At 44.0% G+C, this 27,505-nt stretch overlaps 4 protein-coding genes and 1 non-coding gene across 13 annotated transcripts; 3 read left to right on the top strand and 2 right to left on the bottom strand.

Moving 5' to 3' along the window:
- Nucleotides 1-2,469: 2,469 nt before the first annotated feature.
- Nucleotides 2,470-3,195, top strand: LOC112901687 (sulfated surface glycoprotein 185-like). Its single transcript, XM_025970644.1, has 2 exons — nt 2,470-2,796; nt 3,084-3,195. The coding sequence occupies exons 1-2, from the start codon at nt 2,534-2,536 to the stop codon at nt 3,142-3,144; spliced, it is 324 nt and encodes a 107-aa protein (XP_025826429.1). The 5' UTR covers nt 2,470-2,533; the 3' UTR covers nt 3,145-3,195.
- A 5,028-nt stretch (nt 3,196-8,223) lies between these two features.
- On the bottom strand, nt 8,224-14,535 carry LOC112901732 (probable helicase MAGATAMA 3). Its single transcript, XM_025970700.1, has 20 exons — nt 14,355-14,535; nt 14,111-14,252; nt 13,837-13,976; nt 13,253-13,450; nt 12,943-13,140; nt 12,807-12,842; nt 12,484-12,569; nt 12,204-12,254; nt 11,662-11,770; nt 11,469-11,574; nt 11,142-11,239; nt 10,966-11,070; nt 10,799-10,891; nt 10,616-10,669; nt 10,188-10,246; nt 10,020-10,104; nt 9,562-9,921; nt 9,303-9,425; nt 8,819-8,905; nt 8,224-8,733 (listed from the first exon to the last, which is right to left on the bottom strand). The coding sequence occupies exons 1-20, from the start codon at nt 14,484-14,486 to the stop codon at nt 8,512-8,514; spliced, it is 2,484 nt and encodes an 827-aa protein (XP_025826485.1). The 5' UTR covers nt 14,487-14,535; the 3' UTR covers nt 8,224-8,511.
- A 311-nt stretch (nt 14,536-14,846) lies between these two features.
- On the bottom strand, nt 14,847-16,481 carry LOC112900154 (peroxidase 72-like). The gene is made up of 4 exons (XM_025968923.1): nt 16,467-16,481; nt 15,820-16,361; nt 15,568-15,733; nt 14,847-15,496 (listed from the first exon to the last, which is right to left on the bottom strand). The coding sequence occupies exons 2-4, from the start codon at nt 16,276-16,278 to the stop codon at nt 15,084-15,086; spliced, it is 1,038 nt and encodes a 345-aa protein (XP_025824708.1). The 5' UTR covers nt 16,279-16,361; nt 16,467-16,481; the 3' UTR covers nt 14,847-15,083.
- A 2,024-nt stretch (nt 16,482-18,505) lies between these two features.
- On the top strand, nt 18,506-18,664 carry LOC112901771. The gene has a single exon (XR_003230359.1). It is a non-coding gene; the product is annotated as a U1 spliceosomal RNA (small nuclear RNA).
- Nucleotides 18,665-18,875: 211 nt separating this feature from the next.
- On the top strand, nt 18,876-26,898 carry LOC112899078 (protein SET DOMAIN GROUP 41). 9 transcript variants are annotated; one of them, XR_003229987.1, is made up of 9 exons: nt 18,876-19,058; nt 19,640-20,435; nt 20,810-20,855; nt 20,927-21,027; nt 22,220-22,318; nt 22,722-23,616; nt 25,132-25,260; nt 26,166-26,401; nt 26,492-26,630. XR_003229987.1 is itself a non-coding variant. In XM_025967411.1 (8 exons), exons 2-7 carry the CDS (start codon nt 19,677-19,679, stop codon nt 24,982-24,984), a joined length of 1,977 nt encoding a protein of 658 aa, XP_025823196.1. In that variant the 5' UTR covers nt 18,876-19,058; nt 19,640-19,676; the 3' UTR covers nt 24,985-24,993; nt 25,132-25,260. The 9 variants fall into 9 exon arrangements, 3 of the variants coding, with proteins under 3 accessions (XP_025823196.1, XP_025823195.1, XP_025823198.1); XR_003229983.1 differs by lacking the exon at nt 26,166-26,401 and adding an exon at nt 24,908-24,993 and having other exon boundaries at nt 25,099-25,260; nt 26,489-26,589; XR_003229984.1 differs by lacking the exon at nt 26,166-26,401 and adding an exon at nt 24,908-24,993 and having other exon boundaries at nt 25,099-25,260; nt 26,492-26,511.
- Nucleotides 26,899-27,505: the final 607 nt, after the last annotated feature.

Below are 27,505 nucleotides of genomic sequence, written 5' to 3'. Positions count from 1 at the left end.
ATTTTGTGAAAATTAAAATATTCAAGTTTAAACTAAAAAATCATAAGTTATTTATTTTAATAAAAATACAAAACGAGCGCCAATATTTTCTAAAAAATGTAACTTATCTATTGGCATTCTACTTGTCAGTTATTCGGATCCAATTTTTTTACGTTGCTTGTATTTCTTTGCTCGTAGTTATATCTATTATTTATCCAATAAGATTCGAATAGACCAACAATAGATAGGTTATATTTTTAGAAAAAAATGATACTAGTTTCATATTTTTCTAATTTAAAATAAATTAGTTTTGATTTTTTAGATCTAACTAGAATTTTTTTATTTTTTTAAAAAAATACAAAACCACTTTTAAAACCACCCAAAGGGTCAAACTTGTCCGGTTTCGACAATTGAATGATCCTTGTTATCTAGTTTTATAGTTAAAGGTTGAAAATTGAATTTTGCCGATAGTTCAAGGGTGTAAATTGAATTTTTCCGTATACATTGTGCCACGTGTGAGGTTCATGCTATATGTACGAAATCCTAGCTCCACCCCCGAGCATTCCTGCTCTCACACCTTGCACCGAGAAGTACAACCTTATTTCTAACACACCCACCGGACATTGGCCGGGCGGCAGGTTCTTCCAAACACTTGGGTCGTCGCACTAGCATACCCCGCGAGCATGTCGCGCGTATCTCGTCTTGGACCAAACTTTTGGCAGTGTGAAGTAGTTCGGCCTCTACGGGTTTCCTACATTGAAATGCGCATCTTTGCATTAAGGCTTTGTATATGTGAAGTTAGAGTTAGGGCCATGTTAAGATCATGGTACAATTGCGTTAGAGCAAAATTGAGAAGATTCTCAGTTCCTGCTGTTGATTCCAGGCACATGAAAAATGATTCTACGCGTGTTTTAAACCAACCTATGCCTAATCTTTTGATTTTGGGATCTTTTCAAGGATAATGAAATGTAGTTCATCAGCACACGTCTGCTGTTTTTTTTCCCAGAAATTTTGTCATGAACTGGATCCCAGGTACTCTAGGTGACTATACCGTTGGTGCCTGAATACACCAAATAGTGCTGATGAAATGCATTACGAAAGAAGGAAGAATCAAGACAATTTCATTGGCATTTGTCTAAACCTTTACTCTGTGCTGCAGGTTCTCTATGATGAGCGAGCGAGATCATGTTTTGCCCTTCAGAGGAGGAATCATCAACTCCTCATGGATATATATGGCAAAATAGAATCATAACCAAAGATGAATATTATCTCATAGCTACATAGACACTCTGCCAAGCACAAAAATTTATAATGTTTACCACAGTGCTGGGCTGAAGGGTCGCTCTCTTGCATTGCCCTTTAATCTCAAGTTCATTGGCCGTGCAATAACGCAGTGACTGCGAGTGCCATAACTCAAGCACATGGCACTGGACAGCACGTCTTTGCCACCATTTTGTTGCCTCACAAACATTGGTTCCGGTTTTGAGACTTGAGTATAGTGCATATATACTTTGTGAAGTGTAGACTTGAACAGGCCACAAGTGGCTGTTCTGAATCGCTAGCAAGCCAGGGTCCTTAGCATCATTCCATCGGAGCCCGGGCGGCCGCCTAGGGTCGCCGGGCCCTGGGTCCGCCCCTGATCCTGACCTTGCTCCCACGTGAAGTCATTGACAAATGACAAAAACCAGTGCCATCTGTGCAATCCTGCTTCTACACAAAAGCTAGCATTCCTCTTTTTTACAGGATAGTGGATGTTACACAACTGCACATCTTGATTTACTGATGCCTCTCCTTCCTAAAGCCTTGAGCCGTACTTCCTTTTTGTTGGACGACTTTATGAATCACAGTACTAGGCTTGATTGATCAGTTCCTAAATACAATAATGCTGGTTAATTCGATCCGAGGCTGACAGTGTATGTCTCTCCGCAGTCCCAGACTCCCAGCTCCAGTAAAATCTCACTTCTAATCAATCAGTCTACTATGAATTGAATCGACTAATGGCTTCTTCTCTTCTCGTTTCCAATAACCAAGACAACGAAATCAGGCAACACCGATGTAGACAGCCGTCGATGGTGCGATTTTATTGGTTGGAGCGTCGATGATGTTACACATCCGAACACAATCATCCTTTCGATCAGACATTCAGCTCTCTCTAGCTTCCCGTAAGTTCCTGGTGCCCACTAATCCTACATTCTACTCCTGACCCAAAACTCCATAGCTTCCTTCTTGCCAGGAATCTCCATGGCTGGAAAATCTCTTATATGCTAGTACAAGCATCTTGGTCTGTCTGCGTCCTCCGATCCGTGGCTTTCTTTTAATGCCTAGGGGTTCCTGCCTGAGTACTCACAACAACCGGATGCATGAAGCATCCTGTACACGGCATAATTATTATATGATCTGTTATTGGATCTATCTCCTCCTCAACCGGTTGATATTTATTTACCCTTCAATCACCCTATATGACCGTTGGATATAGATCCGACACCCCAGATACAACCTTCTCCTTTCTTTTCTCTTTCTTCTACCGGTTCGTCTTCCTCGCGCAAGCGCCAACATGCAGATAGCGCGCCCCCGCCGCCGCCACCTCCCTTCCGTCTCCGGCGGCCTCCGCCGCCTCTACCACCACCCGACACTAACCAATTTGGGCCGGACGCCCCCATCACCTCCACCATCCGCATCGCCTCCACCGTCCGCTGGGGATCCCCCACCGCCCGGCTCCGGCGGCACCCTCACCGCCTCCACTCCGCCGCCTTCTCTCCTGCCTCCACCACCGGCCGGCGAGCCTCCCCGGAGCTCCCTCTACAACCGGGCACCGAGGTAAGCTCCCGAACCCCAACCCCCTCTCCCCACCCCCCTAACCCTAATCCTGAAACCTTCACCTTCATTTAGTTTCTTGTATAAATTTTGGTTATTGATGGACAAGCAAGATTTCAATCAATTGACGAGGAGTAAATCTGTTATTATATTACCAGCCAAGTAAACTCTGAATCTACTATGTAGCACACAACGTGCTCCTGTTCGCAGATTAATTATATGCAAGGGAAAACAGATTTAGAATAGTTTAGAACATGAATCGCTAAGACAACCATTGATATATGTTTCAGTTTGCCGTCCTACGGCGGTGCAACATCCTTGCTAGCACAAGCACAAGCAGGTTCCAGATGAGATTGTACACTTTTTTTTTTTCGAAAAGGAAGATTGTACACTTGAAGACGTCTATTACGGTATGGGACGCACGGTTCAACTCCAATCTTGCGGAACCTGAGGGAGCAGTAATCGGCTCGCTGCGACGGCGTGTAATGCTGTGCTTCGTCTCTGCGTGCGACATGCGAGGGAGGGGCGTGCCATAGCAGCCATGCTTAAACTCTACGCTGTGTGGGGGGCTGGGGGGTCAAGGTGACCCAACAAGTTAGAAGATAAGAATGCTGCTCTAGCCAGCTGATGCACGCAGAATGAAAGAGGCAGATGGGCTCCCAACACCACCCATGCCTAGCTAGCATCGTGCTGGAAACGGAGAGCCACTTGCTTGCTTTTGGTCTTGGGGAACCGCCTCCCCTCGCGCTAGTTTCAGACATGGCTAGTGCGCTCAGTCGCCGCCGTACGTGTCTCATTTGCCTCTTATAGCCTACCATGCAACCTGCTGCATGCTCTCCTGATAAACGGCCACAGAGCACCTCATAACTGCGCTGCAATGACCTGCTACAACTCAGAGAGAGATCAAGGTGTGCAAATAAAGTTGGTCCTGGCAGTGGCATCCCATCCGAGCTACATATATATAGTGAGAACAAGATTACTGGACTCCAAGTCCAGATTGGCTTAAGGACGTACATGCGCCCTCCAGAATTGTGCTGCCTTCAAAAAGCATGATTATTATTACTGGTTCATGCTTAGATAACAGACCGGTATATGTTCTGTATTTTTACTCTCCGGAGGACTAGGTATAGATCCATCCATATGAGCAGTGCGGGCGGACAGCAAATTAATAAAGGGAGGTTATTCGTACCATTCAGACTTCATGCTATGGTTTTGAACTCTGCTTTCTGTCTCATGTCTTCATAATCATTCATTATTATGCTCTTGTCCCGCAAACACATTGCCAGGAACAGTATGGGACATTGTTGTCCGCAAATACCAGTGAATGAAAAAGGATCATGGTATGCTGCATCAGCATGAGCAAACCAATGAGCCTTAGAAAACGTGTTCTTGTATCAATATTTTTACACTTGCTTCTATGGATGCATGAGAGAATTTCACCAATTATGTTACATATTATTATCTCAAAGTTCTTTACATATTGTATGAGAACAACATTAGGGTACTTAATCAATTTCGATTGAAATTTCCTGCTTAATCTGCATTCAACCATGCACAGTTTTCTCATCAAGAACCTTAGTGTAAAGGACTTGAATAGTGTAAACTTAGGCATTCAGAAACCTGCTCCTCCCAAAATTGGATAACAAAGAATCGCTACTTTAATCAAGGCAATCACTGTGTCCACCTAAGAAAGCCTTCTCCTCTATGTACAAGTTTCTCCAATACATTGATCTAACCAGGCCATAACTCCATGGTGATAGCACACGGTTGATTAATCATCGCCGCCTCCATCAGCAGCAGCAATACCAGCACCGTCACCATCCCATTCATCTGATTGGTTGGCAGCAGCATCGACATCCATGAGCTCCAGCCTTACAACAACGTTGTTTTTTTAACAAAACATTTAGGGAGAAATCACCCAGTAACTGACTGAGGAAAAACAAGCAATCAAACTGCAAAGCATCTTGCCATGTAGAAATAGAGAGATGTATGTAATTCAATCCAATTACAGATGTAGGCAAATGGAGTAACACATGGAGCTGCCGAAAACTGCGAGGAGAAATCCCCTCGTGAGATCATTTCATAGTACTACTAAGCGGGGCTATGTACAAGCAAGGCTAGCAAGGTGCTAACAGAAAAAAAAAAGGCAATCAAAATACAGAGCATCTGCCAACGTGAAGATAGGGAGATGTTATCCGATCAAATTACAGACCTAGGGAAATGGAAAAACATGCTTGCACAGCAGAGCCTGTTGTAAATACATAAATGAGCTTGGGCCTTATTACGACAACCTCGTTGATTGCTTCCACTCGCTTGAGCATTCAGCTCCTGAGGAAGAACACTTTTTGCCTTCATGGTCATGAGCGAGATTAACTGTTGGATAGTTGGAACCACGCACTTTTGGCATGGTGCTCGCATGGACCAGAGGATTCTGAAGAACTGGGACCTATATTGGTTCTTCGAGCGGGACTCAAGATTAACCTATGCAGAAGCTGAGATATTGCATGTATAGCCACGAATTCCAGTGCCTCCTAATCCCGCAGCTCATCACCTCATGCACAAAGGCCATCCTCCCTCTCTCACTCGAGTCGAGCGACTTATCATCAGCGCTATGCCGCTATCTCACCTCTGCGTGTGTGCACTCATTTTGATGCTTGAAGTAGGACACACCCTTGGGCCCTTTTAAGGTCATGATCATTTACCGGATGCCGAATCGTAACGTCCAGGGGTCTCATGTGCAGTGCACGTGTTTGGTGCCCTTACGTTGTCTCATGTGCAAATGGTTTTTGATAGCAACGTGGAAAATGTAAATTCAGAGAGACATGGTCTGCCCTTCTCCATGTTCGTAATAAATAATGTTCTAGTGTAATTTTCGTGATAGTTCATGGAGGCAAAATGGAATTGCAGGCCGCCTGGGTGGGCTCCGGCCCTTTCGAGCTGATGAAGTAAAATTTTCCAGCTTTACCAACTTCCAAGTCATATTAGGAATGGCTTCCGTAAGCCAGTTTTTCTACGGCACACACGTTTTCTTAGAATGTGATCCTGGTTCACCTTAAAAGAGAACACTTTAATGGGAAGAGATAGACCTACCCCTCGTTAATGAGAAATTTCGATATTTGACATCGAATCCGCGCATCTCACTACTTTTGACATTCAATTTGTAAACCTTTCAAAATATAACCCTCTACCTGCGAATTGTTTCGATTCGAGGGATTTCTTCCCTTTTTCTTAATTTTGAAAAAAAAATCGTTTTTATTTTACAGCACACATGAACTGACCGTTTTGCCTCTCACCTTATCTCTCCGGCCCCTCTCGCTCGCCCCGGTCTCTCTCGCTCTCTTCCTGTTCTTCTCAATCGCCGGCCTCCGTTGCCCCTCCACTTCCGTCGCCGTCCCTTGCTCCCACGCCTCGCGCGCGTGCCACCAGCGTCTATCCCGTCATGGCGTCGTTTGCGCGTGGCCTGCTAGCCTTCGTCCGCCGCGGCACGTTGCTCGCAGCTGGCCTGGAACACCATCCTGCCGGCTGAACTGCTCGCGCGTGAAGCCACCCGCGGCAAGGCTGGTGACGACATCCGCGGCGAGGCTGGATGAGGCTGCCCGCGGCGAGTCCTCCACGCCGCTGCTCACACCCAGACGAGTTCGATCCAGCGGAGAGGAGCTCAATTCAGTAGGGAAGGAGCCTAATTTAGTCCAGAAAACATTGATTTGGTTAGGAAGGATTTTGCTTCGGTGGGAGCTCGGGGAGGATTTCGATCCAGCGTGAAACACTATGTCTTGTTTTTCTTTTTATTTCTTGCTGGTGAAAGGGATTATTGCACTTTGACTTACCAAAGCATGGAGCCCGACGCAAGCTCGACGCGATAGCAAGGTGTGGATTAATTTGGGCTGAGAAGCTAAGAGAAAGCTGTTGTTTTGGTGAGGAAAGAGAGCAGAGGAAGAAGTAAGTTGGTGAACAGGGAGGAAGGAGATGTGCTATTTGTTGCTGCTATTTGGATTTGGAAGGGAGAGATCGATGGAGAAAGGATGGATGATGGTTAGTGCCTGGGAGCCGCAGCTTCTTTCTTTCGCTTTCCTGATTGGAAACAAAAACTGAGAAGAAAGGAGGAGCCGCTAGCTTGCTTCACGTTCGTCGAGCTCGCATGGCCGGCGACCTGCGCGTCCAACGACCGTCCGAGTGGTTTACAGAGGAAGGAGAGAGAAAGAATTGAGCGACAACATTTATTATGGATCTATATGAATAAATTATAGGCAGTGGAGGCCGTGGGAGCGGGGGACGGTGGCGGGAGCGGAGGCCCGCGATTGAGAAGAACGGGAAGAGAGGGAGAGAGATGGACGAGCGAGAGAGGCTGGGAGAGATAAGGTGAGGGGCAAAACGGCCCGTTCATATGCACTTAAAATGAAAATGAAAAAAAAACCTTGAAATCAAGAAAAGGAGAAGAAATCCCCTGAATCCAAACAATTCGCGGGTAGAGGGTTATATTTCGAAAGGTTTGCGAATTTGACGTAAAAAACAGTGAGGCGTGCACATTCGATGCCAAATATCAAAATTTCTCCACATCGTTAATGGTTCCAATTGCGAAAAGATGGGCCTAAACCAAAAAGGCCACACCTGCAACACGGCCGAAATAAAATAACAGTAGCTGTAGCTCACATCCATCCGTTCCGATGGAATTGATCTGTTTTGGAGACAGCAGACCATGCGACAGTTAATTAGCCGTCCCGAACTGTTTGTATCATGCAGATCTGTTGGAACCAACCACTGACAAATACATCTCTTCAAGCACCTGTTCCCAATCGGTTGACAAATACGGCTTGTTGAACCGGGAATCCGAGATAAAGCAGGGCGGGAGCTTATGCAATTATAGCTCTTGCAGAAGTAAAGGTAACATAAGTTAGCCATGAATTTCACTGCCTCTGGTCCCAATCACAATCCTGCAACTGACCGAAGTTCTACGATCTGCACCACTGTGTGCGAGCCCCGGACAACACTGGACGGGATCAGTTTCTTCGCGCTGCAGAGCAGTGCAGCGCAAGGAAGGGGAAGCCAGCGTCTCCCTGAGGTGATGGCGTGGCGTCACGGCCCTATCGGTCGCTTGGGATTCTTCTCGAGCACTGGGACCTCACTGTCGCCGGGACGAACGGAACTCCGGAATAACATGGGCTGATAGGCAGCGGCTCAGCTCAATCATGTGTTGCCGCGAATTCCAGTGCCTCCCAATCTCACGGTACACGCTTCGCTCCATGCACACACTTCTCGCCGGCGCTCGTCTCTGTGTCACTGTGTGCATTCTGCTGCTTGGCTGATGGACACTCTGACTCCCTTTTATTGAAGGTCATGAGTCATGACGCGCGGCTTCATGTAGGTAGCAGCAGCACGTGCTGCTGCCACTCTGCTTCCTAAAAATTAACTTGGTAGTACTCCCCTGAGCCATGGGAAATTTGTTTTTTGAAGTGCATAAATGACACGTGGAAAACGTACAGAAGAAACGTGTATCTGTCACTATTTATATTTTACAAGTAATGTTGGTAGTGCAACTTAGGCATCCCGGACATCTCTTCCTCCCAAAATTGGGTAAGAGAAAAAGAATAGCTGCTCCAAATTTCTATTTTCAAGCCTTGGCAACCACCATATCCACCCAAGCAAGCCTAATCCTCTATATGTACCGGTTCTCGAATACGACTGCTCTACCCAGGCCGCAGCTCTTGTGGCATCCTGCAATCAGTCGTCACCACCTCCATCATCAGCATCCATGGCAGCGTCGTCGTCATCCCCTGCATCGGCTTGGTCGTCGGCAGCATCCACATTCATGAGTCCCTGCCTGTGCGCTTCTTCATTCATCGCTTCTAGCGCTTCAGCTTTCGGCTCTGCAGGAGGATTCCTTTGCACCACCATGGTCTTTAGGTTATCCTCGGCAAAGAATGCGCCGAATGGCTTGGGGACCTGCAAGATGTGCACCGTTTGGATTCATCCCAGATGCTTTGCTCTTTCAAACTTAGAAACAACACAGTAGCAATAACAATCTCACCTTGAAGTAGCAGTTTCGCTCTTTGGCACTCTCGACAAGATTGTTCCAGTGTTCATCTTTCTGCAGTGTTGAAGCGGAACCTACAACCTGCAGTGTGCAGATTGATATTTGGATTCACAAGTAAACGAACAAAGGCCATAAAACAAAACATGTGAAAAGAAAGTTGATTTCTAAATGTCAGCTAAATCTTGTAGATGGATGCAACCATGAACATTAAACAGCATCCTTGAACAAGCATATCTGCTTTTGCATGTATGGATTCATGCAAGAGAATCTTGACCATTCTGTATACATCTTGTTAGGCCACATAGCTCCTTAATTATTGAAATTATAACCTGCCACTATCTCTGAGACCTTGAGCGCATATATGCCATGAGTAATTGAGTATCATGCATAAGATGGCACTGATGCTACTGCGGTCTGCAGATAATGCAAAACAAAATATTAAAGAAGAAAGTTTGAAGCTTGGAGAAGAGGCACTTACCAGTACAGCAGACCTTGCTCTTGTGATGGCAACATTCATTCGCCGAAAATCAGAAACAAACCCAATTTTTTGCTCCTTGTTGCATCTTACACATGTAAAAATGACTACCTCTCTTTCACGGCCCTGCATACAAGCAGTGAGATACATCACCACCGATACTTGCAAGTATATAAGGAGGCATTCAGCTGATTGGTAAAGAAATCTCATTCGTAAAATGAGCTTCTTTTCTTAGGCTAGAATCGTAAAATGAGCTTGTTACCTGGAATCCATCAACAGTGTTTACATCTATCACTTCCTTTGATTGATCCCCAAAGGTCAACCGAAAATTATCCTTCAATAGTTTCATCTGCTGCCTGTACGGTGATATAACAGCCACTTCAGAACTAGATTTGAGTTCTGGATAGCGCATTGCCAATTGGTGATATAGGAGAGTTATAAATTCCACTTCATCTTGATTCACCCAAGAACCACTTCCAGGTGGCTGTGATTCAACACCATCAACATCAAAGAAACAAAATGGTCCGAAGCAGGTGTAGGAATGCCATGGGCGTTTCTTGCTGAGACCCTCTCCATCTTGTAGTACCCCTTCATAAAATTCTTTTGAAGGGAAGATACTAATCTGTTATGGATTGGATAATGGATTACAACAATCATTCCAGTTTCCATCTTAAGAAAGACTGAGCATGCGATGCATTCCACTGAGGATGGGAAATTTACCTCTGGATGCATGCGATACTGAATATTAAGCATTTGCACCGGAAAACCAGCACCTTGAAATCTTTTGAACAAGCTTGTTCCATATCTAACAGATAAACGAACATCATCTTAGCAGTTATGGCACCTGAACAATTTGGACCGGTATAAAGAAAATAAAGATCATCTTACCCCAATTTCTGAGCAGTGGATGAAATGACTGTTGCGGGCAACTGAACTGGGTCGCCAACCTGATTAGGATATTAGGAGAGATAGTAAATGCTATAGTGAATCACTAACAAAAGCTAGTTAATGCATTCATCAACCAAGACACTAAGAGAACACTTTTGAGTGATAGAAATTGAGAGAAATGGTGAGACTGGACACACACGCACTCCAAGAATTAAAGAATGATGTCAACACAAGCCCAGACAGACAAAAGTTTCTATATGTACTACAACCCTGAGAAGAGGAAATATTCAAAATATCATGTGCCTGACTTCTATCATATAATAAGGTACTATACGGATGAATAATATATGTATTGCACAACAGAAAGTGAAATGTTTGAAAAAAAAAGAAAAGGAACGTGTAGAACAAATCCGAAAAGTCCAACATACAAGAAAAATTTGTCTGCACCCATGGACCAAGGGTATAAGAGTTGCAGGTTCCACCTGAAAATCAATAAGATAAGTTAAAGTTCAGAAATATTAATTAAAATAGAGGCATAGAGGATATGCCAATATCCCAGTTGATAATGTAAATGTTCGATAATAAAAGCAATGTTTAAAAGATATCCTCACAGCTTGTGCAGCTTCGTCAATTATAACAACATCAAAAGCACGGCTCATCCTGCTGAAAATTGACGATCCACTGAAACTCAGAGTAGAAAATACCTACAAATTTTGCTTGACATATGAGAACAAATTATAATAGATAAACTCAACTATCAGAATAGCAGATGACGTACAATGGCTGCTTCGTCCAGTATTGAAGCTCTAATCCGATCATATTCGCCAGCTCCTCGTCTCCCACCATCTAATGTGCGATCTACACCAGAAAGTTTTTGTTGTATCTGCAAAGGTATGAACTCATTATAGTTGATAGAAGTTAGACAGAAAATGCTTTGCAGCTTAAATAACGTACCAGGTAATCCATAGAAACTGCTTTAACAGAATGATGCGCCTTCACTCCAATACGCACAATTTTAGGGCTGTACGTGTTGTTATTTTCATCTCGGATCCCTGAAAAAAGGAAGTGCTATTTCATTTCTTAATTTGCTCATTTGCTCATGATGCATCCTTATGTTTTTTTGTGTGAGAGAGAGTAAACAATGATGCATGCTAATGATGCCATAAATCTGAAAATGTCTAGTTCGCTTAGTAAAAAAATGCATAAGATGAAAAAATAAAAAAGAAGTTATGGGATCATACAGAATAATATCTGCATCTGACTTAGCAACGAAACCTTTACCTGTGTTAAGAACACGTAACACAATCTCATCAAGTGCTGAGTTGGATGGAGCACAGACTAACACATGGGCCCGATACTTGCGACTGGAACTTACAACTTCAGGTTTCTACAGAGAAATGTTTTGCCTTGTAAGGGGTAAAAATAATCAAGGCACCAGGGCCAAATTTAGCAAGCACACAATACAGAAGACTACCAGTTCATTTCCAGTGGGGTAAAAACCATCATCACCATCGATAGGCATAATCAAATCTCTAGGATTTGCACCAAATAACCAAGGAGATGCTTTTACCCAGTGTGCATACCTGCCATGTAAAATCCACAATATTAGTGCCAACAAAAATTTGCAGTAGCATTGTGCATGTAAATCTGGAACCGGTATTACACTGAAAAATCACATTCTTATCAGTTTCCACATAGCACCAGGTAGATATTACATATGGTTACAATAGATGGTGCCATATGTAAAGTAACAGCAAACATGCCGTTTGGTGGATTTAAGATATCCAAGGAATAAGAGAAATGTCAGGAACTAAGAAACTTGTAGTAACTAAACAAACCATGCATATCTATAAGAGAAATCAGTTAAGAAGGCAGCATTTCAAAACTGCAAGGAAAACTCATAATTTGGATGCTGTTAGACATTCTTGCTCAGCTTTTTATGCTCCCAATTTCCATGCCAAAAGTGAAAATAAATATGATAGAAACTAACTAGGAGATCTGCTATTTTCAACATACTTGCCATCAGTGTCCAGCTCTGGTCCATGCTTTTGAACATCAAATCCTCCTCTGCATTACAGGATCGAAAGCATATGAGATGCATGTGCCAAGTTTATCTATGAACGAAGAATGTGGAGGGGAAAAAAATGGTGGATAGGCTTTTGAAAAATGCAATCAAAACTTTATGTTTCCGTTCTATCTACTCTCATATTTGATAAACATGTTGATTTTATCTATCATCGGAAACAGAATTACTATTCCATACAGTGAAAGAAGAATAAACAAGTGAAGTTGTTACTTTGTCTTCATTCTTGCAGGAGCAGAATGGAGAACTGCACTGAGGAGTCCAAGGATAGTTTGAGTCTTTCCAGTTCCTGGAGGACCCTGCAAATGAACAGTCAAGAAGTAACATAAATCGGTAAATTGGGCATTTCTCTTAACTTTTTAGTATGTTTGAGGGAAAAAACTCGAAGTAGTGTGTGTTGGATCTGCATAGCATTCTAAACAAAAAACACATATCTGAAAAAACTGCTAAGATATTTGCAGCACATTCAGATAATTAACCAAGGTAGGTAAACAATAACAATGCAAATTAATGGTAGTAGTGAACAAATAACAAACCTGAATCAGAACAAAGGATCTGCGTGAAAGACCTGCCTAGAGACAATACGGTACTCTATCAGAGCCATGGTTTTTAAAACAGATATCAGAAACAATAGATATATCATCAATACCAAAATTCACAAAGGATGCTCACATTGACTGCCTCTAGTTGTGAATCATTAAGATTTGTTTTGAGGTGATCCATAAGTGGCTGAGGGACATTCCACGCACGGCTTTGATCATCGCCATCCTTATGCTTCTCAGCAGCTGAAAGAATCAAATCCTTAAAAGGAAGAGAAGCTACAGAATGCATAGCTGTGAACTCCCGCATTATAGTAGACAAACTGCAGACCTGAAAATTTTGACCAGAAAATGGCATATCAACTATCAACTAGTACACGCTATCAATAAACAATGCCAGCGTGAAAATTCTGGAGCTTGTCTTAGAACAAATTGAGACTCACCTTCAATATCCACAGGGTGCTGCTCTCAGCTGCCAAAATGGAAGCAAAACGCTGCAGTCTTGGAGATTCCACAGGCTTGGAAACATTCAGATTTCGAATTTCGCCTGCCACAAAAGCTCTAAGAGAAATATTTGCGCTACCACCGCGCTGTTCCACCAATGCAAAGGCATATGCAGTAGGGGTCACTCCCTCCTCAAACTGCAAAAAGTCCAGGCACAACCAGTTCATCATATGAGTATAATACGTACTCAGCAACTCAATTCACTAGATTGAATAATTTCAGTAATCACTGCACATAACTTATGGCATTTGCGATGTTCCTAGAAAAAAAATGGCCCAAAAGGTAAGAACTAAGTACCTAAAGATAACACTGCCCCAAAGAAACACAAATCTAGAGATTGTCTGGGATACAATTTTCAACTATTATACATATGGCCCCCTACCAAACAATAGTTTGACTTCATCGAGAACAAAATAGTTTTGACTTCTGAGACATTTCCTCCCATCAAATTTTAGTAGTCAGTACACTGATACTTGGATATCAGGACCAGCTAAACTGCCGAAATTACTTGCACAGCGCTTACCTTCTCTTTGGAGAGCAGCAGTAGGTCATTCTCCGACAAAGCTTCTCGAAATTCGTTCTCCACCGCCATGGAGAACTTGTGGAACCCCTCGGACTCCGCGCACAACCCCACCGCCACCCTCTGCCAGTCCAGCCCAGCATCTGCGTACACCCACACGAGGTAAAACCACGAATCAAAAATCCGAATTGACAACCCCACCAGCTAGATCAGAGAGCAATCAACGCGCTGCGGCGAGGGAGAAGCGCAGCCCAGGCGCGGGCGCGCGCGCCCTCACCTCCTTCCTCCTCGTCGCTGCGTCCCCGGACGATCTGCGCCTTGACCTCCTCGAAGAGCAGCGGCTCGAAGACGCCGAGGTAGTCGGCCACCGACTCGTACGTGTCCTTGACGCGCAGCAGCCCCTTCCCCTGCTTGCCGCCCTGCACCCCGAGCCGGAGGAGGTTAAGGTTTTGGAGAAGTTGGTTACGGATGGTGCGGCGGGCGGGCGGGCGGGCGGGTGTGGGTGGGGTCGATGCGCGTACCTTGGATTCGGCGACGAGGAGGAGGTAGTCCCAGCTGAGGACGATCTTCTGGAAGCGGTCCAAGGTGGATGTGGCGGAGGACGAGGAGGCGGCTGCGGCCGCGGCAGCGCCGCCGGATTTCTCCACCGCCATCGGGGGTGGCGCGGCTGGCGGCACCGGCAGGAAAGGAGGTTTTGGGGGTTTAGGACGGAGACGGCGCAAGCGCAACTGGAAACGGCCCGAGCTTGGGGAGAACCGGAGAAGCAACTACGGAGTTGGGCTCTTCATGGGACAAAGACAGCAGAGTATGTATGTTTGGTCTTAGAGCCCACCATAGAAACCGCCTACGGAGTTGGGATCTAGTATGGGCCAAAAAAGCATAGTATGGTCGTAGAGCCCACCATAGAAACTCGTTTTTTCTTCCTTGCCGTCGATCCTGATCCTGCTTTACCCGTTTATATGCTGATTTTTTATGGACAATGGACTCGGACATGTTTGATCACAAGTCACAGGTAACGCAAACAATTGACATTTTATTGGATCATTTTTTGGTACAGGAATGTCAAATTACACATGTGAAAAAAAACACAACTCGAGAACAGCAATAAAACACAAATTGCAATCAGTTTCTGAATACTTTTTTTTCACCAAAGGCAAAACAAGAATGAAACACGACGCACCCAGAAAAGAAAAGCAAGATCAAGCAACCATGGATGACGAGGCGTGGCACGCCCTTCTCCGATCCGGTCCTTAGTGGTTGACCCTCCTGCAGTTGTTCCTGATCTCGCCGGCGTGGCCGGTGAGCGGAGAGATGTTGCCCATCTTGACCATGGACTTGGCGAACTGCTCGAAGAAGAGCCCCTGGTTGGCGGCGAAGCGGTGGACGAGCTCCATGGTCTCGCGGCCCTGCGTGAGCAGGATCTCGTCGGAGCTGAGCAGCCCGTTCATGGCGAGGATGTTGTGGTAGTACTGGTTGTCGAACCGGAACTGGCTCGCTGGGTCCAGCGCGAACAGGTTCTGGTCGCCGCCTGACCGCGGGCACCGCCCCCGCAGCTCCGCCGCGTACGCGGGGTTCAGCGTGCGGTCCACCTGCCCGTTGTTGTTCTGACCGTACAGCCGCTGCCGGAAGCTCACGCACCGGGAGTCGCCGATGGTGTGCCCTCCTGCATCGTCGTCGAGAGCATTACGTGTAGTTCATCGGATCGGAGGGACGTGTCAGAGGATGTGCACGTACCTGAGAGGGCGACGAGGTCGACGACGTCGAGACCTTGGTTGGCGAACTTGCCGATGATGGTAGGGAGTGAGTCGTTGGGGGCGGGGATGAGGTTGTTGGAGCCGCTCAGGCTCGCCGTCAGCGAGTCCCTCCTCCCCAGCGGCACCTCCCAGCCGGGTCCGCCCGTCTGCATCGATCGTCGGAGCAAATCAGCCAAGAACGGTGGACACTGGACAGACACTATGGTGAACGCAGCAGTTACTGCATGCGTACCAGGACGACGGAGTCCCTGGCGGCGACGGCGACGATGTCGGCGCAGGAGACGACGTGCGGGCACGCGTGCTCGACCGCGGCCTTGATCTCGTCGATGACCTCGAACCCGCGGAGCGAGTCCTTGTTGGGGTTGGAGCGCTTCTCGGTGACGAACCTGCCGCTGCCGTCGGCGTCGAGCAGCACGGAGGCGTCGCACCCCTGCACGAAGCAGTCGTGGAAGTGCATCCGCAAAAGGGATGCCGCCATGCGCGGGTCCTCCGCGTGCGCCTTCGCCACGATGGCGCCCACGATGGCCTGCATCTGCGGGCACGTGTGGTCGTAGAAGTGCGGCTGCAGCGGGAACCCGCCGCCGCCGCCGTGCCCACCCGGCACCGGGTGCCCCGCGCAGAGCACGGACAGCAACCCGAGCACAGCCGCCACCGCGACGCCGCCACAGCTGCTCCACTGACGCCGCGCCATTCCCAGCTCAGCTCACCAACGCTAGATCACTCGCAAACGATGGCACTACTAGCTAAGCTAGCTAGCTGAGTAACTTGCTCGTGCTGATCTGACGAGATGTGAGGATGATCACGTATTTATAGGACGAACGTAGCCAAGCATGAACTAAACGGAATGATAAGCATGATCTGGTAAGCTAATTTCTTTACCGATTAGTTGTGAGGATTGGGCGAGGGAGCCGGTAAGCTGGTCTTTCCAGCTCCGATCTCACCTCCTCCGTCGAGCTTTTGGGCAGGGTAAGTACAACCTACGCACTTGCGCATGTTGAGCTCACCGGCTCAGGTACACGTACAGAACCGACAGCACTAGGCAAAGGGACGCGGCGCTTGTATAATGCGCGCATCGATCAGCTTGGCTTTGTCACCTGAAAGGCTTGGGCTTAAACAATCTCCCAACAGAGCACTCTGCAGGGGCAATGGAGTTTGCTTTTGTCGTCGTCACGGCCGACCGACACACGTCGACGGCGTCGTATGACGCAGAAGACGCTAGTCTCGAAGCCACGTTGGTAAAAGCAACGATTTCATTTTAGGCGAGTCACATTTTTTTTTTGTTGAGGACTGAGAAGGTTTAAAATTAAGGAATGATAGGAACAGAATTTGGTTTTTGGTAAGACAAATGGCCTGGTAATGAAGCCATTATGCATCAGTATCCATCTTTGCACATTATATAAGAAAAGGCATACAACGGTAGCCCATGTGTTAAGTGCGGTCCCTTTAAATGTCTCAGGAGAGCATTGGGGAAGAGCACACTGGTCTCATGGCATAATCCTGTAGCTAAAAAGTGTTATTGTTTAGTTGAATGACAGGGTGGATGCGTTTAGACTTTAGACGGGACCAACATCAGAGCGTACATTTTTTTTCAGACCAATCAATATACAGGGCCTTAGCAAAATGAGGGTGCGGCAATAACTAATGAAGAAATACAGAAGATGATATTGACTTTGAAAGCAAAACTTCATATTTTGTATTTTTTAAAAAAAATTGGGTGCTTTTGAATAGGAAATGGAGTACTTTTAACAAAGAACAGTTAAGCGAGAAGGAAATGGAAATGGAGTAAACATTGTTATTTTTGAAGCAACGATGAAACCATTTATTACTTCCTCTTTTATTGCTACTTTGCTAAGTTTCTCTGGAGAGCGGTCCACACTGTGCACAAGAAGTGTAACGTTTGGTTTTTTTCTTTGTCTTTGTTGATTGAAACATGTTTAAACAGAAATGTAAATTGAGTTTAGTGGTGCCAGAATTCGTAAATGTTTTGCAGCTGCACGAGAAGCTGACCATTTTAGGTACATTTTGGTGCCTGTAATCCCTAGCCGAGTGAATTTTACTTACAGAGATGTTCAAACCTCCATTGCCTGCAAGAGCATTGTAGCAAAGCTTGCATTTTGTAATGAGACAATTCCAATTTCGGTGTAGTGGATCCTTGCAGCTGCAGAATCAGGGTTGAAAGAAATCAGGAGCAGAGCTGTAGGGGATTTTTTTTAGTTTAGCCCTTTTAATCTACAATTTTAATGATAGCATGTGCAAAACTAAATTTCGAAAAACTTAGCTTCTGGATTTTGGTTGCACCAAAAAGTTTGGCACGGCACAACTTGTCACGGGGCTTAGCCGGTCATGATAGATGGTGTGAAAACTTATAATGCCGATCCCTTTGGAAAGATTAAAATGGCAAGTTATTGAAAATTTAGATTTTATACATTTTCTATTATTACATTTTTAGGTTAAAAGGCTAAAATAAAAAAAATGCCAGCTGTAGCGTACAAGTATGCGGCAGGCTCCCTCACAAACGAATTTCTCTATGCATTGAGCTGGGCCGTAGACATAGGGCTGGGCAGGACAGACAGCCCATGCTGCTCACCTGGGCAAGGATGGCTTGGGCCTCGACAGCTTGCAGATATAGGCCAACCCCGCACAAATAGAACATGGACAATTAGGGGTGGTAAAAGAATTTAAATTTTAGTCTAGATAATTTAACATCGGACTCTAAAAGAGTCGAACTTTAATATTATTTAATTTTAAATTAAATATATATAAGAATTAAGTTAGATTGTGAAGAAAGCACTAGAATCATTTGTCCACCTCGAGGGACAATCCACCTATTTAGCGGACGAAATAGTACCGCATCGGCTAATGAAACCAGGGAAAGAAGCTAGAGAGCAATAAAGCAATGCCAAGGGACACCTTAAAACTTACTTACATGGATAGGGTTAATAGCTGATCAAGAAGAGCTATGGCCCAGATCAGTGGCCTCTATTGCACCTCGAAGGAGCATTGGCTTACCATCTTCCTAAATGTGAGAGTGGATGTCATAATTTGTGGTAGAGGGGGTACAGTTCGCGCGGCCCTACCAAACTGCTAAATCAAATTTATATAGCGTTGTGCTATGTGGTTTCGAATGAATTTGAATTTGCTGCATATTTATGGTTTTTGACGTAAATATCTCGTTGCCAAGTTCTTTTTTTTACCGTTCCAGGTTTCTTTCGTCAATGTGGCCGCCGAGGATCCAGCCCAGGTCATGGAGTCAGGCAACATAGACCTTTAGATGGGCCGTCGGCCTAGCTTCTCTCGTCTCCGAGAGACCGAGACCACGGCCCCCGACACCGCCGTCTCTCCCTCTCTCCCTCTCTCCCCGCCGCCTTGGTGACTCCCTCCCTCTCCTCTCAGTTAGCCAGCTACGCATCCTAGTCTTACCTCCGACGGACGACGCAGCCTCCTCCGTGGACGGTGCTTCGCTCGATCAAGGCAAGTAGAGCCTCTTTTTATTCTAGCATTTCGTACTTGGCAAGGGTTTGGTGTTTCTAGTCCTAAGTTAGCGAGGCCATTGGTGGGTTGGGATTTAGGAGCACAAATCAACTGTGGATTTAATTAAATTTTTGGTACCCAACCGCTTCAGATAGATATTCTAGTGGTTGCTTGGTCTAGTTTACTCCTGTTCCTCTTTCGCTTAATCATATCTATTTTGGAGGAAAAAGGTTTTTTTTGAAGGGGAGGTAAAGGTTGGGATATTATTTTACGCGTGTTATGGGTGGTTGTAGGCTTGTAGCATCAGTTAGCCTGGTTACTTTATTTTTGGATTAAGCTGTTCAAATTTGATAAGCATTGGGTTGTCTTCTCAAATTGTTGGGCCTGAATTAAGTGTGAAAAGCCTGGGTGCAAAAGAGTGAGGTTCAGGTGGAAAGTGGAAACAACTTACTCCAAAAGGCGAACAAAAAAATTAAGAAGAGATAGAGAAATAAAAAATAATCAAGTTCTGTGCCCGCCCCCCCCCCCCCCCCCCCCCCGGCCCCCCAAGGCTCAATCTTTCCATTCCATGCTATGTGCAGACAGAACTTCACAGACAGGAAGCTTCAATGCTTGGCAATGGAAATAAGGGCTCGGGAATCTGTAAACATGTCAGAGGACCTAACTGGGGCAATTGCACCTTACGCCACCGCCCTGCATGATGTGTTCCTCCACTCCCATTGCTCATCATGCTTCAGCAAGTTACCGCCACAATCCCCCAGCACCATGTCTTGCACAATGTGCTGTTCTGTTCGATACTGCTGCTCGGAGTGCTTAAGCTCAGATTCATTGGTGCATTCTTCTTCTGGTGAATGTTGCTTCTTTATGGACCACCTCAAGAGAGCCTCCCCTAACTATGTTACTGAAGGAACAAGTGATTTACGTGCTACCCTCCGACTTCTTTATGTGCTTGAGATGCATGATCTTGTTTCATCTGATTCAATCAACCAGTGCAGTAGGATTGGTGGTCTTTCAGCAAGTGGTATTGAGGAAGCTCTGGAGGAAGATGAGGAGATTGCTGAGAGGATATTGGAGGGGAGCCTATTGATGTCATCTTGTAGAAAATCAAGGGCACCGTCTTATGTTAGTTTACCCGATGGAGGTAAAGTTGAGAGGATAACATTATGGGCAGTGATTACAAATAGTGTGGAGGTACAGCTTAGCGAAGGGCTGGCTATGGGAATTGCTGTGTATGGCCCGAGTTTCTCATGGTTCAACCATAGCTGCTTTCCGAATGCTTCGTACCGATTTGTATTGGCTCCTAAGAATGAAGACTGTATTTCACACCAATCAAATACATGCGTAGTCCCTGCTAGCAAAGGAGTTGCAGCTGATGTGGTAAAGGAAACTGATTATCATTTTGTTTAGTACATGATAAACTTTTGCTTGCATCATATACTAAGAGAATATAATTTAATGCTTATAAGATACTCCCTCAGGTCATAAATGTCCTTTTGGACATGGAACTGCTACACACCTTTGGTCATCCATTTATACTGTAATATACTAATATATTCATAAAAATCCAGATAAAATAAATTATCATGAAAGTATCTTTTGAGTAAGATCTAATTCTGTCATTTTTGTTCATTAGGTCATACGAAAATCAATAGTTTGGTTGCATGGATTCTTGCTTTTAGGAGCACTTATTTTCTTTGCTAGAGGTATTACATATTGAATGTACAGTGAATTTTTGTGTTTATTGGTTGCAGTGGCATGCTTGGCAGTATGAGGAAGCCAATTTTACCAACGGCAACGGTATTTCACTATATGCTATTATGTTGCAATGAATGCATCATTCTAAACTTTTCTCATTAATTGTTTTCTAGCACTCTGCAAATATGGTCCAAGAGTTGTTGTTCGCTGCACAAAACCAATTAACAAGGGAGATGAAGTTTGCATAACATACATTGATCTTCTCCAGACCAAGGTACTGTTTTGTCGAATTTTGGTGAACCCATATTCGCAATTTACCAACACATTCAGTCAGTCGCTATCATATAGCCATGATCATATATAAGATGCCCATGCATTATTCTTTGAAGAATTAAATCAAGGTTACCTTGTGCAACGCATTGTAATGTGTGCTACTTGGGTGACTGTTGGTTTCACCCAGTATTTAGTTTATTAGGTGGCCATATCTTTGGTAAATTTTTTCATGGGGCTGTAACATTATTTCTTTTAATATGGTGGCTACTGTTATTTCATGCTTAACAAAATTATCAAGGGTAAATATCAGGTGCCCGAGAATATATTGGTGAGCATATGCACAAACTCAATATTGTTCCTTGAACCTAATCTGAGTGGCCTCCACGGGAGGTGGAAGTTCTCTTATCCCGTTTGGGCTAACTTAGGGCCCAATTAGATTTAGTACAATTAAAAGGTGGGCAAGAGGATGGGGTGATTTCCACCTGTCACTTGGGCCAGTCAGATTGGGTCTGAGGGAGGAGATTTAGTTTGCATATGTTCACTGGTATACTCATTGTGCACCTGGTATTTCACCAATTAATGCATATAGCACTATTACTCAATTGTGTTATTGTGGTTTCTTGTGGGCCACTGTTATTAATACATGATATGGTGCTCTGATTAGCCATTCATTGCTGATGCAAAAGATATCTCTGACTTGAACAATCATACCTACTTACTACTGTAGTCTGCATTTGCAAATTCTCTTGTCATGTAAACTTTTTTACATCCTAGTTTAAGCATTTTTCCCAGATTGTCTTTAGCTTTGTAGCAGACTCTTTGGCCAGCTCTGCGGTGTAAAACTTAGCGTTTATTTGCATCTGTTCTATAAAGTTCAAGGCTTTTGCGTGTTCACAAAAGCAAAGCTGCCTATTTGTCTTGAAACTTTGTTCTCCCCACTTTTGCAGAGGAAAACAAAATTTGAACAAGCCTTTTATTTGTTGATGTTTTGGTGTAGGCTGGTATACACATTACCAGTGATTCCACTAATGATTAGTTAATGCAAATTATTTGTCTTAGTAAAGCTAGGCTAAAATTATCAGTAGTTACCAAGCCGAGGCCCAACATACAGCATAAATAGAAAGGAAAAGGATACTGGTTGCATTTCATTCTTTATTCACTTACCCTGTCGTGCTTGTAACATCTCTTTCCAGGAAGCAAGGCATTCGGATCTGTGGTTAAAGTATAAATTCATTTGTTCTTGCAACCGCTGTATATCAGTACCAGAGTCTTATGTGGATCTTATTTTGAATGTAAGAATGAAATCTGGGATGTTCACAAGCAATTAAAATTTTTCATGTGCTTCTTTTAGCGTTGGCACTATGTTCACAAGCAATTAAAATTTCCCACTTTCACATTATCATGGGGGTGTCATGGAAACTGTTAGAAAATTGCTCTGGTTTGTTACTCTGATTCCAACCTTACTTTAACTGCCTACTGTTCATTGAATTCCTTAGCTTGGCTGCTGTGCTGTAAATGTCCCTGAAAATGTTAACAATACTTCCAGCAGTCAGTGACACAAATGTTTTATTTTAAACCCATTTTATACTCTTACAAGAATTTTTAGCTTAGTGCACATGTTGCTAGTTGTTAACACTTTTTTGCAAAAAATAACAAACTGTCTTAACCAGTTCTTGACATGACTATCTTAATCAGTGTGATGCTAGGGACTTAAATAAACCAGAGGATGTTGTAGCAGCTCCAACAGTTGAGGATTTGGATGATGACTTACAACAAGCAATATCTGAATACTCATCAGGCGACGACGCCAAAGCTTGCTGTGATATGATTGAAAGCATGCTTTCTGAAAACTTGATGAGAGATTTGCAGAAAGGGGAACCTTCGGGGAGAAAACATATACTACACCCTCTTCACCGTGTCTGTTTTACTGCTTACATGGCACTTGCCTCTGCTTACCGGTTTCGTGCCCTAAGTTATAAAACAGGCAGTTTGTATGGAGAAAAAAGTGATGATCTTTTCAGAATGGCCAAAGCTGCAGCTGCTTATTCATTAGTACTTGCTGGAGCTATGAATCATCTGTTCTTATCTGAATGTTCTTTTATGATGCCACTGTCGCATTTTCTAATAGGTGCTGGGCAGTCGTTGTTTTTTCTTGTTGAATCTATGAAGGGAGAGACGAGGCAGTATTTATCTGAGGCTAAGTTCACCTTTCCTTCATGTCCAGAAAGTTCGGCAAAACTTGATTCAGTGAAGTACAATGAGTTCAGATTAACTTGTGAAGGATTTGGCAAACGAATGTTATCTTTGTCATTTCATTGCTGGTCATTTCTTGTCCAAGGTTTACCCTGCCTGGAAAAGATTAAGAATCCTATAGATTTCAGTTGGCTTGGAACAGCAATATTTCCGTCTCTCCTTTCCGAGGAAGGTTATGCCAATCTTTGTGCACATAATCCTACACCTTTCACAAAGGAACAGAAAGAGTGCATTCTTAGTTTGGCTATTTGTTGTGTCACCTATTGCAAATACCTCACTAGTATATGCTATGGCCCACAGCATTATCTGACAGACCATGCTAAAGATTTACTTGAAGGTATCAATATTATACATGACTTGTCTTTTTTGGTTTAGTTCTGTTCTTGCAAAATGTGATGCCAGCAGAATTTGATTTTCCATATGCTCTGTTTCCAGTATCAGGGGCTGTTGATCTTAGTTTCTAGATGTTTAATGGTTAATCCCATTGTTTCTTTTTAACGCGAGCATAGTCTATCTGTAGTATTTTTTTTCCACTGGGAAATTGGGCCATTTACATTGTACCATTCTGTTTGTTCTAACGAAGAAAAGCCGCTAAATTTTCATAGGAGCAGATAACATCATACTTCTGTGATTTCATTTGCTTAGTATTTGTCCTTTGATATATGTATGTAGCAGTTTATCTGAAAGTGTCCTCTGAGACTGTCTGAAACTAATTGGATCTTCATTCCATAATGGTTGATCCCTAGTTCAGTTTTCGTTTATTTACTTATTATTATGCAAAAAGGATGCATATGCTGTCGGGTTAGGGTGCAAATTCTTCTTGTTATGGATGGAATCATTATAAAGCTGGGCCATGAAGATTTTTGGTCACCAGTTTTAACAAAGGCACAAACAAAACATTTTGTTTAATGTTCACACATCTAGAAAAGGCTAGCTATTTGTGACTGGAAGATACCCTCAAATCATTATATTACAAGTTGCACGCCTTTGGCCGCGCATGAAAAATGGTGTAGCCTAGCAATAATTCAAAAGATATTTTACAATATTGTGGTGATGTGAAAAAATTAGCATTACTTTTGGGCAACTAATGTCTTGGTTCAATGATCTGGAAACAAATATCATTATATTCCTTCTCTGTGGATGGGGTTTTCAGGGTTGGGTGGGTTTGCACAACTGGTCCTGATGGAAAGCATTTCCTGGAAACTTTACAAGTAAAAAACAAAAATATGTATTCATACTTCAGTGACATGCTTATCGTTCCCTGCTATGAATAAGGTAGTATTTGGATCAAAAGTGCAAAAGGGCAAAAGGGCAAAAATTTTGCCATTTGCCAAAAGTGGCAAAAGTTTTGCCATTAGGGGTGTTTGGATCCAAATGGCAAAAGTTTTGGCAAAAGCTCATTTAAACCTCTTTTCTCCTTTTTGCCATAGGGTGTTTGGGTCCAAATGGAAAAAAAAGAGCAAATTTTTTGCTGTTTCCTTTTGCTATCTGTTTTTGCTGTTTCCTTTTTGCCATAGGGTGTTTGGGTCCAAATGGAAAAAAAAGAGCAAATTTTTTGCTATTTGCCCTTTTGCCAAAGGATCCAAACAGGCCCTAAAACAAAGACATCTCATTCAACTTCACTACAGGAAATGATCCACTCAGTCAAGATTTTGGAACTGGCAATGACTTGCAAGTTGTAACACCCTCAGATCCTTACAGATGAATGAAAATTGTAGGATTTCTAATTTCTAGTGAGTTGTATGATTTTCTATTATCATTTGCTCCTTTGTTTTTCTGATGTGGATTTAATATATTTTCTTTCTTTTTCTATTTACAGTTATCTTTTAGCCAGATTTAGTCTTATCTGCAGGGATTACCACTTTTCAAAGTGTACTGGAGAGTGGAGACATATGAACAATGGCTATCAAATTTCATGCCCTGCAATTACTGCTTTATCTTGGTTCTCATTTCTACATCAACTAAGTCTAATTACTTAAAGGTAAGTAGGCAATTCAGAGCTCAATTGTACCTGCAAGCCTCTAACTGCATATTTTCCATAGCCAACTACAAATGTTGCAGCCGTTTTCACCGAGAAACAGATGACACTGCTATGGCAAGTTGAATTTTTCTCGACCGTTATGGCAAGTTGAATTGGTGTATTAATTATCAGAATAGTAGTGCCAGGTTCTGGTGACAAATAATTGTAGGAATATGCTTTAGAATTCTTCTTTGCCTGTATTGCTGCTAGATGCTGCGAACACTGACCTGACCAGTGGTGAATTAACATCATTAATGGGCTGGCCTACCTATTCCCAGCTGGGGCCTGTTTATTTTTAAGCTAGTGGTTCTGACATAAACTAGAAAAAACCCTGTTGGTTTTGGATGTAGCGTCGCACCATGCTGCAAAACCTCTAGATGGTATTGAGCATTTTGTCCTCTCCTCATCTCATAGCATGGTTCTGTTTGTTGAATGAGTGATGCATAGTATCCTTGCTTTTATGACAGTTTAAAATTTCAAAGTGAACACCATAAACCTACCGTGCTGTCCTAATGCCATGATTTGTAGAATTATGGACATATTTGTTGTTGTGAAACTATAAAACTTGCTGAACAGTTTGGGTTGGATTCCTATATGGTGTTTGCTAAGTTGAATCAAGTAACTCCTTACATCTGTATCCACTTGTGCAAGACGTGAATATCCATTGGTCTATTCAGGATACTCTAATTTTAGCGATCAACTAACATAGAGTTGATGTGCATATAGATGTGGAAACAGAGGAGTAAGTTCAGTTTGTGTATAAGAAAATATGTGATCTTCCATGTGTGTTTACATCAACATTTATATGTGGTGCATTGGCTAAGTTTAATCAACAACATTTATGTGGTGCATTGGCTATCTTTCAGGGTTGAAACATATTAATAATGGATTAAAATCCCTTTTTCTTTGTGGTGGCATTGCTCGAGGTCCATTTGTCTCTTTTCGAGGAGCACAGAAAGATCTCCACCTAGACAACAAACGAGCTGCTTTCATGGTTTACTGTCCATCATATTAGCCACCAGTATTTTAGATTGCTGTTGATGCTTTCAAGCCTCCTGCGTATCTAGTTTCTGCTATAAATACCTACTGCTGCATGCTCCATGTACGTGCAGTAGAACTGAGCATACACTTGCATTCTTCTGTTATATATTACTTCACAATTTAAAATGGCTGATGAGTATGATCGCAGCAGCTACAGAAGCTCCGGTGCTGACGAAGATGGCTACAACAAGTCCAGCACGGATGACTATGGTAGCGGGGGCGGCCTACAACAAGTCCAGCACCGGCGACTATGGTAGCGGGGGTGGCTACAACAAGTCCAGCACCGGCGACTACGGTAGCGGGGCGGCGACAACAAGTCCAGCACCACTTGTGTGTGTGTGTGTTATATGTATAGTTGATCCCATCTTGAAGTATTGAGAACGGAGATCACCCTGATTGTGCTATACGCTCCGGTGTGTATTTATGTACCAGTGCTGCTTGGCATGCACAACATGTAATCCTGCTTTGTCTGTACGTGCATAAAATGAGTTTCGCTCCGGTGGTCTCTTCCATGAAATTTGCACGATTTTTAAAGCAGCTGATTATTAATTTTATTTTTTTTCCTGAGTGGGTACTGTTTGGACCCGGCCTGACCCGTGCCCTGATGAGGCCCGGTCCAAGTCCAGGTAGTAGTCTCTGCCCTGCAACGAACAAGTCAGATTTCTTCTCGCGATGATTTTGACCGCCAGTCCTATGCATCTTCCGGAAGGGGGAAGCCCACCCACATTTCGATGTTTGAGATTCGTACGGTCTCCGTGGACCGCACGATCTCCTTCTTCCTCCTCTCTCTTCTCTTCTCGCTCGCACCGGGCGCCGCTCTGGCTCCCGCCGCCGCTCACGCGTGCCAGCCGGAGGAGCTAGGGGGAGGGGAATGGGTGAGCGGCCGCCGACGATCCATTGACATTAGCATCGGCGGCGCGCTTCCAGGAGGCTGAACGGAGAGGGGGTGCAGGAGTTGTGTTCCACGGCAGCTGCGCGATTTGGGTACGTATCTGTACCCTTGTCCTCATTCGATTATGCTTTGATCCAGGTGGACTCCGTTTGTTTCACCTCTGCTTCTCGGTGGTCATGAATCATGCCTCATGGGCTTGCTTGCTTGTGCGCTGACATTGCAAAGCTTAGTAATTCGTCAGTTCAATAGGACAATGTGGGTATATGCTAGCTA

The sequence above is a fragment of the Panicum hallii genome, chromosome 7 (genome assembly GCF_002211085.1).
Source record: "Panicum hallii strain FIL2 chromosome 7, PHallii_v3.1, whole genome shotgun sequence".
Taxonomy (NCBI): Eukaryota; Viridiplantae; Streptophyta; class Magnoliopsida; order Poales; family Poaceae; genus Panicum; species Panicum hallii.
The sequence above is the reverse complement of the archived record's forward strand: the minus strand, read 5'-3'. Positions and strand labels throughout refer to the sequence as shown.

Bases quoted from the DNA above. Each gene is read 5' to 3' on its own strand.
- LOC112901687 (XM_025970644.1), top strand. From the start codon at position 2,534: ATGCAGATAGCGCGCCCCCGCCGCCGCCACCTCCCTTCCGTCTCCGGC. The intron at 2,797-3,083 runs GTAAGCTCCCGA...TATATGTTTCAG, and splicing joins CTCTACAACCGGGCACCGAG to TTTGCCGTCCTACGGCGGTG.
- LOC112901732 (XM_025970700.1), bottom strand. From the start codon at position 14,486: ATGGCGGTGGAGAAATCCGGCGGCGCTGCCGCGGCCGCAGCCGCCTCC. The intron at 13,141-13,252 runs GTGAGTCTCAAT...CAAAATTTTCAG, and splicing joins GCACCCTGTGGATATTGAAG to GTCTGCAGTTTGTCTACTAT. The intron at 12,570-12,806 runs GTTTGTTATTTG...GTTCATTTGCAG, and splicing joins GATCCTTTGTTCTGATTCAG to GGTCCTCCAGGAACTGGAAA.
- LOC112900154 (XM_025968923.1), bottom strand. From the start codon at position 16,278: ATGGCGCGGCGTCAGTGGAGCAGCTGTGGCGGCGTCGCGGTGGCGGCT. The intron at 15,734-15,819 runs GTACGCATGCAG...CGATCGATGCAG, and splicing joins CCAGGGACTCCGTCGTCCTG to ACGGGCGGACCCGGCTGGGA. The intron at 15,497-15,567 runs GTACGTGCACAT...ACGACGATGCAG, and splicing joins CGACCTCGTCGCCCTCTCAG to GAGGGCACACCATCGGCGAC.
- LOC112899078 (XM_025967411.1), top strand. From the start codon at position 19,677: ATGGAAATAAGGGCTCGGGAATCTGTAAACATGTCAGAGGACCTAACT. The intron at 22,319-22,721 runs GTAAGAATGAAA...TATCTTAATCAG, and splicing joins ATGTGGATCTTATTTTGAAT to TGTGATGCTAGGGACTTAAA. The intron at 23,617-24,907 runs GTATCAATATTA...ACTTCACTACAG, and splicing joins TGCTAAAGATTTACTTGAAG to GAAATGATCCACTCAGTCAA.